Source organism: Eptatretus burgeri, chromosome 10, assembly GCF_056783735.1.
Source record: "Eptatretus burgeri isolate ZD-2024b chromosome 10, Ebu_testis_v1, whole genome shotgun sequence".
NCBI lineage: Eukaryota > Metazoa > Chordata > Myxini > Myxiniformes > Myxinidae > Eptatretus > Eptatretus burgeri.
In genome coordinates, this window is record NC_140970.1 from 23,005,061 (window position 1) to 23,020,308 (window position 15,248).

The 15,248-nt window shown below is 40.9% G+C and overlaps 1 protein-coding gene and 1 long non-coding RNA gene across 5 annotated transcripts in view; one reads left to right on the plus strand and one right to left on the minus strand.

Moving 5' to 3' along the window:
* Positions 1-11,932, plus strand: part of LOC147018079 (ninjurin-2-like) — a 29,703-nt gene extending 17,771 nt beyond the window's left edge. Inside the window, exons 2-5 of one of the 4 annotated variants that reach the window (XM_085897418.1) lie at positions 2-227; positions 562-588; positions 7,973-8,086; positions 9,936-11,932. In XM_085897418.1, coding sequence (XP_085753544.1) covers positions 2-227; positions 562-588; positions 7,973-8,086; positions 9,936-9,970 — 402 coding nt within the window. In that variant the 3' untranslated portion in view covers positions 9,971-11,932. Of the gene's footprint in view, position 1; positions 228-561; positions 589-7,972 lie in introns of all 4 variants that reach the window. The other 3 variants (XM_085897415.1, XM_085897419.1, XM_085897417.1) reach the window with 3 other exon arrangements.
* LOC147018078 (uncharacterized) overlaps positions 1-15,248 on the minus strand; it is a 71,623-nt gene that overhangs the window by 37,774 nt on the left and 18,601 nt on the right. The gene's annotated exons all lie outside the window — the stretch shown is intronic.

Below are 15,248 nucleotides of genomic sequence, written 5' to 3' on the forward strand. Positions count from 1 at the left end.
GGTGCATGTGAGCGAGCCGAGGCGGCACCCAGTGAACCTAAACCATTACGCGACCAAAAAAAGTCTGGCTGAAAGCATGTTGGATGTCGCACTGCTCATGGCAAATGCGTCTCAGCTGAAGGCAGTCATCGAGCAGCCAAATAACCCCTACTACACTGCTCTAATCACCTTCATATCTATCTCCATATTCTTACAAGTGATAGTTGGAGTTCTACTCGTCTTCATTGGTAAGTTTTCTGATTAGTATGCATTGCCTTGTAGTGAGTATGTACTCTTTTTTGCAGTTATGCTTACCAATAAACACATTCTCTTTGTTAACCCTCTTTCCATGTTCTTGGCTTTTTCCCCTCCCTCCTATGTTTTTTTTCTCTCTTTTCTTGGCTCTCCTGAGTCCCATTTGTTTTTCTCATTTTCCGTTTTTTTCATTTGTGTTTTGATATACTTTTTGTATGTATCTTGTGTCCATCCTCTATCTATCAATCCATCTTTTCTTTTCATTCCTCCCTCTTCTGTCTTTTTTCACCTTTTTTACCCATTTTTTTCTGGTGATTGTGATTCCAGTAAAGGGGCAAAGATCCTTAACAGAAGGTAAGATTTATTATTGCTGCTTTTCATAAGAATATTATTCCAGTTTGAAGTGAAATTCATGTTTGACTTTCTTTTCCATTAAACTTTGCTGATGTTAAAATGCCATATAATTGATAGTGAAAGAATGGCTTTGAAAAAATTCGTACTTTATACAGATATCATGATGCATTATCAACTAGAGAGTTCATAGAATACCTTAACCCATGCAGTCAAGAAAAAACGGACACGGGAAGGGTTACCCCTCCCTTATTATTTGGACAAAGTTAGCTTAGGCGTTGCATCGCTGGGCTCCCCCATTTTGTCTGAATCTCAATGTTCCCCCACCCTGAGAGCAAATATGATTGGTCAAAATGGTGTACAATTATTCCAAAGTTCTGCTAAACTGAAGGTTTCTGAAAGTGCAAACAACGCGAATTGTATTCTTGTGTTCAAAATATCTAATTTAATTACAAGCCGATTCTTGTTCTCCAGTGTTCAAAAGCTGAAATTCAATTAAAACAATTAAGTAGTTCTTCGATCATAGACTGACAGACTGTGGTATTGGGAGTTGCATGAATATTAATGAATGCATGATGAACCGGAACTGAAGAGCCGGAACCGAGAGTGAAGTGAGCGGGCTGTCAAGTGTGTGGAGCAGGAGACACGGTTAAAAATGGTTGAGCTGAAGACCTTTCATGTGGGCTGTCTTTGCTACACAACATATTGGCGACAAGGATGCCTCACCTTGCTCTTACACCACCCGCTGCATTCTTACCAAGTCCGGGTGAGCCTTCAATACCTTTTACCTCATGGATGCGCATGTTCGAGAACTTCATGCTGGCGGTAAATGACAATGCACTTTCTGATGTGAGGAAGCGTGCATCGCTTATACACTGCCGCGGGACTGAAGGGCAGCATTTATTCTATACCCTCCCAGTTGATGGAGACACTTACTCTGCTGCTGTCGGTGCATATTAACAGCCTTTTTATGCCAAAGATGAACGTTGCTCATGAACGATATAAGTTTCGTCAATGAGCACAGAGGCTAGGTGAATCGACTGCTCATTTCGTTGCTGCTTTACATGAGATTGCAGTTAATTACGAGTTTAGTGACCTCTCTGATGAAATGATACGAGATCAGCTCGTGGAAAAAACCTTACAGCTCCTATACGTGAACGGTTGCTTTTGGAATGGGAGCTTACACTGCAGAAAGCCCTCATAATGGTGGGACAAATCGAATCAGCCATAAGCAAAAGCGATTACATGCCGCACGTCGACGTCCTTTCAGGATGTAAATACAATACTAGCACATACCAGCGTGGGGCAATGCAGACGCGACCCCATCCACAGGGACACATCAAATGAACCTGCAAACTCAAAATTTTCACAAGTACGCCAAGAGAGTACTTGTTATCATTGTGGATCTGCAATGCACTTGGCCAATTACCCCAGATGTCCTGCAAAAGATGTAAATTGCAGGCAGTGTGGCAAAAGTGGACATTTTGCGAAAGTATGTCACAGTAAAGACCACATATATCAAGTGCGGGAAGTGACTGTGCCAGATGTGACTGTTTTAAGCATAAACACAAAAGCCTCTGAACAAATTAGAGGGAACCTATTTTGTGATGTTCGTCTTTGCACACCTGATGGACAGGCATGCTCAGCTAAATAGCTGGTGGACACAGGTTCAGGCATTTCCATACTTCCAGAGTCAACCTACCTGGAGCATTTCAAGAATGCACTTCTTACAGAACCAAAATTACACTTGGTGACTTACCTAAAAAAACCAATCTCTGTAGTTGGTTGTCTTCAAGTAGGTTCAACACAACCATGTTTCTATGCCTGCTGATTTCTTCATTGTGCCTTCTGGAACACCTATACTCGGCATGGACCTCTTCATTGCTCTCGGACTGAATATTGTTAATGGATCTGTTACTCTTGCATCAGTGCTAAGTACCTCTGTGCAAAAACATCGGTTTGGCAGACATCTAATCCTAAGTCACTGGAACTCCAGGCTATGCAAAATAATTTGTACACAGAGTAAAGATAAGGCCCGATGTTGTGCCAATCCAGCAGAAGCTTTGCCGTTTACCTTTTGCTGTCTGTCATGCTGTCTCACAAGAAGTGAAAACGCTTGAATAGATGGGTATCATTGAGAGAATTGACTCTTCTGAATGGGTTTCACCTATTGTCATTACGCATAAGAAAACAGGAGGTATACGACTGTATGTGGATCTTCGTGAACCCAACAAGGTGGTCGTAATAGACAGTCATCCACTCCCACATATTGAAGAGGTATTTGCAGAACTTCAGGGAGCGAGAATGTTCTCTACTCTTGATCCTCGGAGTGCATACCATCAAGTGCCCTTGCATGAGGAAAGTAGAGAACTTACGGCTTTCATAACACACAAGGGACTTTTCCGTTTTTGCAGTGTTCCTTATTGTCTTGCTTATGCTCCCAGTGCATTCCAGCAAATGATGTCACAGATCTTTGCTGGCCAGGAGGGCGCCCAATGTTACCTAGATGACATAATTGTGTTTGCTTCGTCTCCTGAGAAACCCGAGGAACGTCTTCAAGCTGTTTTGAATCGTATTGATCAAGCAGGTTTAAAACTGCAGTATGACAAATGTCATTTCAGGAAGGCTGAACTTTCTTTTCTGGGGCACGTGATCTCAGAAAAGGGCATGAGCCCAAACACCAAACATGTGGTGGCAGTAACACAAGCACCATCCCAAAGGATGTATCTGCTCTGTGTTATTTTCTGAGTTTGACTTCTTGGTACTCCAAATTCATTCCAAATAATGCAACAGTTGTGGATCCACTTCGTGCCTAACTGCGCAAGGATGCTGACTTCTCCTGGACCAAGGCTGCGCACACTCAACTTGAAAGGGTAAAAAAAAGATTGCTAACAGCCCTGCACTTGCTTTGTTTGACCCTATTCTGACCACCATTGTGACCCCAGATGAGGGGGTGGATCTTCGTGAACCCAACAAGGTGGTCGTAATATACAGTATCCACTCCCACATATTGAAGAGGTATTCGCAGAACTTCAGGGAGCGAGAATGTTCTCTACTCTTGATCTTCGGAGTGCATACCATCAAGTGCCCTTGCATGAGGAAAGCAAAGACCTTACAGCTTGTGGTCTTTATAACCACAAGATGTGGTCTTTATAACCACAGAAGGCACATCTGATTATGGACTTGGAGCAGTGCTCACTCAACTTAATGAGGGCTCTCCAGAGGAAGCAGTAACATTTGCCTCACGAATGCTCACAGAATGTGAATGCAAGTACTCTGCAGTAGAGAAGGAAGCACTCGCCTGCATCTGGACAACTGAGAAATGGCATACTTACCTGTGGGGTCGGAAATTTATCTTATCACTAAAACACAATACAGGCACGCCTCATACATTCAGGAAATTAGACAAGAAAGGGGATGGATATAGGAAGAAGAAGAAGAAGAAGAAGAAGAAGAAGAAGAAGAAGAAGAACTTGGGGTGTGTTGTCGACCCCTTTCTCACTAACATACTGCAAGCTGGCTGGCCCACGTGGGTCCCAACATGAAGGGGAGGGATAAAAGGGAGAAAGAAGAGGACACTGCGGTGCAACATGTTGGGAGAGGTGCAGGTGTATGCTGAGGTGTAAATCAGTAACCCCGCCCTGACGGGTCAATAGATAATCATTGAAGCTCTTTTGTGCATCACAAATCAACAAATTAGAAGTAGTGATTGGAGAGAAAGATCAGTGTTTTTGGCCGCCGCATCCAGGGAACCTCCCACTGCCCGTCCACCCTTGACCTCGTGGTACCAACCTGCTCGTCCTCACAGAGTTCTGTTCTCGTAGCAGTTCATTCTTTGAAGAGGCTCGTTCTCACTGCATGGCTTGTCGTGTGTCGTTCCCCAGACGCAAAGCAGTCCCGATGCCAGAAATCCTCAAGCTTTTATGGCTCTTGGGTGAGGCTTCAGGAGCGAAGGTCACCCCAGTGCCCTTTGACCTTCGCATGTAATTTCCTCATTGGAGCACACACCCGGTCTTTTCCTTCTCCATATCTGCTTGGAGGGTCGGCCATGTAGATTCCCTCATTGATTGCGCTCGGGCTTAAATGGTTTTGATTTGTAATGTAACGTAATACTTTGTATTGAAATGTGTGTGTTTTGTAATGCATGTTGCTTTGTGTGCATGGTTGCTCTGAAGGAAGGTGCAGGGAAGGAGAGGGATTAAGGGGGATGGGGAGAGAGAGTAGAAGGGATAGAAGAAAAGAGGGAATTTAGAAAGGGAAGAATTACAAAGGGAGGAATTTGGACCTTCTTTCCACACACAACACATCTCACTGTCCCTGATATAAGGGGAAAGGTAATCTAACTAAACACAATTGCCTTGGAAATATCTAAACTAGGGATCCTTATGTGTCGAGTGCAACTCCCTGGGGTCTTTCCAAAACCGCAACACTGTCTACCTGTTGTCATTGCTTCCATCCTACTTCTCTCTTTTTAACCCCCAGATAGTAAATCTTGTTATTTGTATTTGATTAAACAAATAAACAAACCAAATAAATAATAATTGATCAATAAACTAATTAAATTAGCAAACGAAGTAATTAATTCACCTCACTCAGTAGCATTGTGGTTTGAGCATTTGCTTTGAGTTTGGGAGGTCAACGGTTTGATTCTGACCCTGGCCAATTTATGTCAAAGACTTTTGAAATGTTACATGCTGTTTCCTTGTTTAATGCTCAGCATTTAGAGGATATAACATGGGGAAAAAAACTCTATGGGTTGGCATCCCTTGGGGAGGGAGATTTCTTGCTAAAAGTGGCCCACGAACTGCGGAGACAAAACCACTACCACTAGATGGTGCTGTCGGCACCCAGTGTGCAATGGGAAGCGGTTTCCCACAAGGTCAAGGTGGAGATGTCAACAAGCTACTTTAGCCAAGTCTCAAGTCGTCTCAAGTCTTTCAGGGCAAGTCTCAAGTCTTTCAGGGCAAGTCTCAAGTCACCGTAGCATTACTTCAATTTGTGGAAGCCCAACATTTACTTATAAACCTTAGTGTACAAGCTTTCAAGGAATTAAGACACGAGGCTTCATTTAATGCAGTGTATGTTCTGAAATTCTGTTTAACATTTTTTGGACAATTTTTTGGATTGTCAACAAAAAAATTGTGGACATTTTTTGCTTTGTTCTCAGCAAAAATTAATTCATGTTAAATTTACTTCTCATATCTCGTGTAACTACTTGAACATATGTTTATGAGACTAGTCAGTCACCTCAGTTTATGTTGAAATTGTTTAAACGTAAAACCAAAGCATTCAACGTGGTATGGGAAAGGAGGTTTTAATAATTTACTTGTATATTAATTTATTATGTATGTTAAAGTGCAACATAATCACGAAGATGGTGGAAAATCAGGAAGGGGGGCAGGGCGCTCGGGGATTTAGGAAGAGGGTGGATGCTGTGGAAGCATAAAGAGGGCGGGACACTGGAGAAAATGAAATGTATAACTTATTAACTTCAATTGTTGTCATGATATAATTTCCAGTTATTGATGAAGTTTAAATAATCCAAATCAAATGACATTTAAATCATCAAAAAATCATTTTATCGCGTCGGGACGTGCACTTGGCCAAGTTTGTCAATGAATGACATGAATGTCAATGACATATTCACATTGTTTGAATAAAGTTGTGCTTCCTATGTTGATAAGACTGATGCTTGCCACTTGAACATGGTGTGCTTTGTGCTGTCTGGAGAGTGGACACTCCCTTTAACCTTAGTGGAGTACGGTATGCGATCTGGCGGCTGTATGCGCTGGCACGCTGCACATGTACAGCATACATGTATGCGGTATATGTCGTCATTGACAGAACCATGCATGCCGATGACTGAAAATCATTTACCATTGATTTTAAATCCCATTTTCATTCAATGTTTATTTCACGATTATTTCCGAACATTGTGAACAAGTTATTATAAACTCAAGTCGCATTTAAGTTGCAAAAAAGTTGCAAATCCCCAGATACCATGTCCCAAGTCAATTTCATCAAGTCCGAGTCAAGTCCCAAGTCGCAAATTTTGCGACTGGAGTCCCCAACTCTGGGTCAAGGGCTATGTTTAGCTGATGTCTCTGTACATGTGCATGTAACGTGTGTGTGTGTGTCTGTGTGTGTGTGTGTGTGTGTGTGTGTGTGTGTGTGTGTGTGTGTGTGTGTGTGTGTGTGTGTGTGTGTGTGTGTGTGTGTGTGTGTGTGTGTGTGTGTGTGTGTGTGACAGTTCGTCCATGAGCTGTAGAAACTGTACATAAAAATATTGTGTTGTATTTTGATAATTTGCTTGTTTTATGTGGTCTGGGCAGCTAAAATTTATATCCTGCACTCTACAAAAGTTAATCGCTTCCAAGGGAACGTCATAGTCCTCTTCAGATGATGACATAGTCTTTAACTTAAACAAATATTGAGTGAGTGCAATATCTACAGGGATCTTCTCTCATCTCATTGCTTCCCACATGACATAATTATGTGATTCTCTGACCAGCCTGGAGATTTCCATGCACTTCAGACAATAGGCTGAGGTGTCTTGTCGTTTTAATGTTGCTAAGCATAGCAGACAATTGTAAAACTATAAAAAATTAATGATGGCGTTTTTATGCTTTAACGAGCAGATTTTACCCAGTATTGTGCAGGAAGAGAAACATGAATAAGTAACACTTTGTTGCCAAAGGAAATTGGAATCCCCTCTGCCACCACCCATCACCAGGTTGTGCTACACGGTACACATTTACATTGAGAATTTACACCCCCCCCCCCACACACACACACATACACCTGTGTGAGGCCATGGCCACATAGCCTATGTTACCCCCACACAAAGTTGTATTTGTACTCCGAATTTGGAGTTTGTAACTTTAAAGATGTGGTAAAGAAGAACACAGAGAGAGAGAGAGATAAAGAGCGAGACACAGCGAGAGATCTTTGCCTTTTATAGGTAAAGATGTACAGTATAGTAAGTACAGATTTCTGATAATATTGTTGATGAACGCTTTGTGCAATTTGAAAGAAATGTCTCCACGATCGAGTTCAGAACTGCTTTTATGCCAGAACCAAATTGAACTAAAGAACCGAGCTAAGAGTTGTAATTAACCAGAAATGCCTGCGAGTACAAGTCCATAGCAGCTCCAGAATTTTAGCTGGTACTACATTGATAACAAGAATGTAATGAAAAACATTAACATGGTATCATTAATGTTAAAAAGGTCCCTTATTCTCAATAGTAGTTCACTGACCAGCTATTTCTGTTCGCATTTGATGATAAACACATTTTCTTGCAATCAAATGAGTGTTTATTTCAATGCACTTGCACACGTGAGTCTCTTTCACCCACTCTCTTTTTCACCTTCCGCTTCCCCGTCAGTCAAATCTGATGTCACCAACCCGGATAAACAACACCGAGTGGACACTATAAACAACATTGCAACGGGCCTGGTGTTTGTCATTGTTGTGGTCAACATCTTCATCACTGCTTTTGGTGTGCATCGCACGACGCCAGAAGCATTCCGTGATCATCACTCTGCTGCTTCCGATATGCTGTCACCGCCTAAGTCTTAATACTGCATGTGGATGCTGTAGCTTGTGTTGCTTTCTTTTTTATTGTCTCAAAGTTTGTCATTTCGACACAGAAACGGTTTTTCTTTCTGGGTTAAGGAGAGCGAGAAAGTGACAAAGAATGAGAGAGAGCGAGACAGAGCGAGAGATTCTGGTTTTTTTTGTTGTTGATTTTGCTGTTTTCTTACGGTTTCGACCAACTACTGCGCAAATACTGTGGTCAACGCCACCATATCTCTCGTAATAACCATCTAGGGTTTGTAAAAAGTCTGGAATCATAGGGATATTTTATGAAAACAATTTAATGAAAATACTTGCTCAAACTATGAGCCACTGATATGCATACTCCTATCAATTATTGTACATGTAGGTTTCTTTGAACATTTCTTAACATTAACATATTAATTTTAGCACATTCATTTCTTCCTTTAGGTCTTCAAACGTACATGGTCTCGTGGTGTAAACCACTGATTTCAGGTGCCCCCAAATAAATTTTTAAAAGTCGTGATGTTATATCTGGACTGTGGTTGGCCATTCTATTGGTCCACGATGTCCTCAAAGGCATGATCTCAAAATAAAACAAAAATATATTTCCTATGATTCCAGACTGATTGTCGAGAGACTCTGTACATCACCTTCAGAACTTCTTCATTACATAATATGACATTTTGTCTGATTTAACTCATAAAAGTAACAATCGTTAATTGGAGATGTGGATTATCTTATTATCTTGCCAAAACGAAGTTTTTGCAAGATATATTAGTCAGCTTGTATGTTTTTTGTTTTTTTTGTTTGTCTGGAATCACGTATAAAAAATTCTGCAGAGCACAGTTATCATTGGAAATTTTTGTAACTTCGCATATCAGAGGCCTATAGAGGTCCCTTTCAGCACATAAAATTTTGAAGGTCAAGGTCAAAGGTCAAGGTCACTTTGTCGCAAATTAGGGGAGTCGACGAAACCCTTATTTGTTGAGTAATTTTGATTGGATCGTCTTCAAACTTCATGGGAATATAGTTCATGGTCTGGCACTCAGCTGATTAATTTTTGGTGGCGATTGGCCTTGACCTTCATGGTTAGCGCCGAAGGTCAAACATATTTGACCCCAAGGTCAAATTTTCAAGTTTTAGGAACCATATCGTGTAGTACCTCAAATTGAACACCTCGATGAGTGCTTTCTCGATATGTCAAGCTTGAGACATTATGACGTCATTTGGTGACGTTATGAGGCAAAAGCATATTTTTCATGGTTACTCTGTAGAACGATTCTCATCGGAATCTCTCGTAGGCAGATATTCCTCAAGGAGTCGCTCCTGGTGAATGGTGAATCCTGGTGAATCCTCCTGGCAGCTCTGTTCACCTCAGTGTGACCTTAAAGAAGTCACACGTGGTCACCTTTTGGCAAGATACGGGTCACCCTGCGGGTGACATTGGTTTATTTTTGGTGTTTAGTTGATTTGTTTGTTTGTATGGGAGCTTGGAGGAACCATCTATAAATGTAACATGTTAGCATAAATATATATTTGCAGGAACCTGTGCTTCATGCAAAGTGATTTCTTAATTTGGTGACCACCAACAAAAATCATTTTGAATGTCTCTTCTTTGTTGCTTTGTGCATAATTTTCCTAATTATGATGACCACTTTTTCTTTTTTGATGACCAAAAAACCCATGTTTTTTATCATTGTTGTGTCCATGATATTTTTCGCAATTTGATCACCACTCAAAAAAATTGTTTACACTTTTTTCTTTTTTTTTTGATGTTTCACCTGCAGAATCTGCTGTAATTACACCTCTGAGCCATTCATAAACATGTGGAGATTTATGGACCATTCATACACGTGTGAAGGTTTATGGACCATTCATCAACCTGTAAAGGCTCCCCAATGATGAGATGATTGTCACATAGCAAAAAGCTCCCTTCATTCTCATCAGAAATCCCCATGATCGAACAGTTCAAAAACCACTTGTTCCTCATTAAAGATGTCTTGAATCAACATGTTTTCATGCAGTACAGCATGAGGAAGGAATGATTGCACCAATTGTTTGCACTTTTGTTTTTTGTTTTTTCTTAGTTCGGGAGCATGTTTTGTAGCAATGTTTAAAATACCTCCATGTTACATTATGACATTTAAAGTTAATTGCATCAACCACTTATTGTCTTCCTCACAACAGCACTTCTTGTTTGTCTTCCTTTTTCGGAGCGAAACAATATGCTCTGAATTTTTAAAGAAACTTTTCACAGGAATCTTGTTGTTTTGTTCATACTATATCCATCTATTTCCCTGGAGCATATTACAAGTATACACATGAGCCTTATGCGAGGAGTATTCAAAAGGTTCTACGAACGAGATACAATATTGCAAGAATGTGTGTGTTTATATGTAATTAGTAAGAAAAAATGTTTATCCTAATTTTTGATACTTATATGTAGAAAAATAATAAAACTGCATTCCTTGGAGTATAATGAGTATCTTGTTCATACAACTTTTTGAATGCCTCATGTATCTTTTGTTGTTTTAATCCATGAGCCCTATTATACTGTATGCATAAATTATGTTTGGGGTTGATTGTTGAATAACATTGTATTTTAGTGTTGGATCTTAAACTTGAAAATTTTTGAAAACCATAAACTTGAAAAACAGGACTAATATTGGTTATTTCCTTGTGTTGTCTTCAGATCTGTTCAATAGCTTCTCCTAACCATCTGTGTGATTAGTTATTGGAAGAATCTTTAAAAATGGACCCTTCATTGATTGGTTCCAATGCAAGTTTGATGATTTGGAGGAGAGGAGGAAGAGATTGGGACCATACCCCGTGCAGAGTGTTGGTGCTGCTTAAGCAGTCTCCTTGGCTATTGGGCACAATCCTGGATGGGTCACCACTCCGACACAGTATACCAGCATGCTGGCACTCATTTTGCCGACCTCAGAAGGATGACAGGTCAAGTTAACCCCACCTGGTATTAATTCAACAGCTGAGCAGGATTTGAAGTCAGGACCCGAGGATCCAAACCCACCACCCTAACTAATCATTAAGCCAAAACCAGGCATATGATTTGAAGCCTTTGTCAGAAATTATGTCATTTGTATTCGTAATCTTAACAGATATCAAAACTGACATTACAACAATTATTCGTCACACATTGAAATTTTAATCGCAACAATAATATTCAAACTTCTTGGAACAGAAAACCAACACTTGTTTTTTTTGTCAAAACTGTTGCATGCCACTAATTGCAGATTTGGTAACTATGGAAAATGATTATTAGCTCAAGCTTGGGTGCCCTTTTCGAGTGAGAGATACTTGGCCATTGTGAATTGGAACAAATATAACATTGTTCTGTTACCAGTAGGTATTGAAAAGATCAACTTTACAGTTTTAATTCACATCTTTGGATCCAATATGAAGTAAAATTACAGGACAGTATTTGGACATCTTGTGATTTGTGTGTTCATTAAAACTTACAACTGACAGCCAACTTATGTATTAATGTATGAGTCCGACTCTATAAAATTAGCTATACACACTTCCACCATATATTGTATTATCCCACTTATAAAATAAAAAAATAAAAAAATATATATACACACACATGTATGTTCTTATTGATTTCTATCTAAATGAGCATTATCTGTCAGACGAAAAGTTTTCATCTCTTGTTTCGAATTATTTGCATATTCATGATAAATGAGTTATTTGGTCTCACGAGGCAGGATTTGTATCCATTTTGAAAATGTTCCTAAAAAAAAGAAATAAAAACTTAAACATGTGGTTGTGTAATTGTCTTAATATAATAACTAACACATGTGGGTCATTCTTGATAGACCATGGTCACACTGGACGGTTTTGGCCCGAATAAAACCTGAGCGGCCTGGTTCCTTAACATGAATAGAGTGCATCAACAGACCTGTGGCCTCCTCATTAATGCGCAAACCAACGGTTGCCTCCAAAGCTGGTGGGGTTTTTCCCACCAAAATGACAGAGCAAGAAAGTTGTCTCAAACAATTTAAAAACAATAAATTATTGCACATACACCTCGTTTTTTTCATTTATTTTCCTCACAACTCTGTCTCTGTCTCTGTCTCTGTCTCTGTCTCTGTCTCTGTCTCTGTCTCTGTCTCTGTCTCTGTCTCTGTCTCTGTCTCTGTCTCTGTCTCTCTCTCTCTCTCTCTCTCTCTCTCTCTCTCTCTCTCTCTCTCTCTCTCTCTCTCTCTCTCTCTCTCTCTCTCACACACACACACTGCAAAAACTGTTAGAACCCCAACACAGGACAGACATGACAACATTAACACCTAATGTTGGAACTCCCCAGTAAGGCCATGGATCCTACAACAAGCAGTGGGAAAAGTCTGTGGAAGGAGGGAATGCAATGAACAAAGTTGCAGGGAAATTGAATTAATAAATAAAAAAAGAAAAATCCCATCTAAGCACAGAAATTGAGTTGCTTTGTGAGCAACTACTCGAGGAAGAACTTATGTATCATGTGGTTGAGTTGGAGAGCTCTTGGGGAGTCTCCAATGGGCTTGTGCAGGTCTGGTCAAAACTCTGACTGCTGCCACTGGAATCGAATGCAGCTCAACTCTCCCTAAACTGTGCTACACAACCAACTCTCTATTACTTGCCAGCTCTGGTCTAACAGCCAATTTTCCAATTCCAGTACTATCCCCAACTGGAATCAGTGCCCCTCACTTTTGGCTTTTGAAGGTCTGGCCCAAAATATGGTTCGCCCATCTGAACATCCTTACACAGTTCATATCACTAAGGCCTCCTTCAGGGGGTGGTGTTTGCCATAATCAATAAAATGATAAAAACAAGAGGTGGGGAAAAGGGAAAATGGGAAGCATTTGACATGTGGCATCATCGACTGTTCCCGTTATAATTGGCTTTGTACACGCATTCACAAATGTATTGTTATAGAATCTGCTGTTCGGGTTGCCTGGTTTGAATCTGGCAAGTCGCATCAAAGTGACCGCGGCAGTTAACCACTTTGAAGATTCCCTGCTGGATCCTCGCGTCCAAAGCCGTGTTTCCGTGCAGATTTGAGTCTCAGATTCTGCGAGTGCCCAAGATGGTGTGATCTTGTGGGGTTGTAGGGACAGAGTTCCCCCACTAGGTAGAACGAGAGTGCTGGAAATGCTTCATGAAGCACACCCAGGAATGGTGCGAATGAAGGCGTTTGCGAGGAGCTATGTTTGGTGGCCCAATCTCAATTTCGATATCAAGAATATAGTTCACAACTGCAATTTGTGACAGGCAAACGCAAAGTTGCTTGCATCATCACCGATGCATCCTTGAGAATGGCCCCAGAAACCTTGGGAGTGGCCCCAGAAACCTTGGGAGCGCATACACATTGATTATGCTGGGCCATTTTTGGGCAAAATGTTTCTGGTCATTACTGATCTCTCTCTCTATCTCTCTCTCTTTCTCTCTCAGTGGATGGACATGCATCCCATGACAACAACCTTATCTGAAGCCACCATCGGTAAATTGAAGCCACATTTTCTCAACATCGGTTACCCAGAACTTTGGTGTTGGATTATGGGCCATCATTCACTAGTCTGTGTCGGAGTCGCGACCCATCCAGGATTGTGCCCAATAGCCCAGGAGACTGCTTAGGTAGCACCAATGCTCTGCACAGAGTATGGTCCCAATGGATGGATGGATTCACGAGTACAGAATTTCAAAAGTTTGTAGATATCAATGGAATCACCCACCTCACCTCAGCTCCATACCATCCAGGATCCAATGGGTTGGCTGAACCACCACCTCCTGCAGCACCATTGGAAGAGCAAGTACTCAGTCGCTCTTCCCGCCTCAGAATATCTCCTAACTGTATGGACTTGTGAATAGTATGCATACGAGTTAACTTGGAATTAACTTTCATCGATGATTTGGTTTTACTGTTACTCACAATGTTTGGTGTTGCTGTTGTTGAAGGCAAACTGCTATGGTATGGAAAGTGGTTAAGGGTTAATCGTATTTTCTTGTGATTTTGATTTATGTGGAATTGCTACACCAGGGCGTGCCCTAAGTTATGAGTGTATTTGGTTGAATAGTAGGTTTGCAAGTTTCAGCTTAAAAAGGGAGGAGTGTGGCATACGCCCACAATCGTCATCGGTGGTTTGGGCCAGCGGCTCGGGGGTGACGTCAGGGAGGTGCGACAATGGCGGTGATCCTGATGGCCGCGTGTGTGAGCTGTGATTAAACTCCTTTCCTAGAAGGTCGAGCTTCTGAGTGATATATTACACCCCCACCCCCTTTCTGCTGAGTGGCCCAGGTCACTGTTCTCTCGCTAAAATAGTGCCTTGGCTGATCCAAATACTAACAAGAGTGCAAGTGAGCACAATATACACCCAAAAAAGTCTCTGTGACACACACACAAGCGCGCACACGCACGGAAGGGTCAAGGGACCTTGGGTCAAGGGAAAGGGTCAAGGGAACGTATGTCGCGACACACTGTCTCCACAGTCTGCACCTATGTACCAAATATGAAAGTTGAAAACTTTTGGGAGTTAGAGGGCGGACAGGAACGGATGGACAGACAGACAGACAGAGGGACGGACGGACGATCGGTATCACATAATACGCCCCGATATATATATATATATATATATATATATATATATATATATATATATATATATATATATATATATATATATATATATATATATATATATATATCGGGCGTATAAAAATACACATTTACGATGGATAATAGAGGTTTACACATCAAATAAAAGGACAGAAGGGATGGAGATTTTAAGACAGACATGATGGAGGTGGCCTTCGTCTGTAAACATACAATATGAATAACCGTTTGGTAATACAAAATTTGAAAATAGCAGGAAAAAGAACGGACATTTTCAAAGCTTTTCGTCTTGCAGCTCGTAAGGGCACACAAAATGAAACAATTAATTTATTCAGACAGTTGGGGATTGGTTCTTTGGACTGTTACTGACACAAACATACACATCAAGGCCTTGAGACACCGAGGGAACCCATGACCTCCTAAATGTCAGAACAATGCTCTGTCAGAACAAATGCAGTGTTTGCACATACTTTTTTTGTTTGCAAAGAACAGA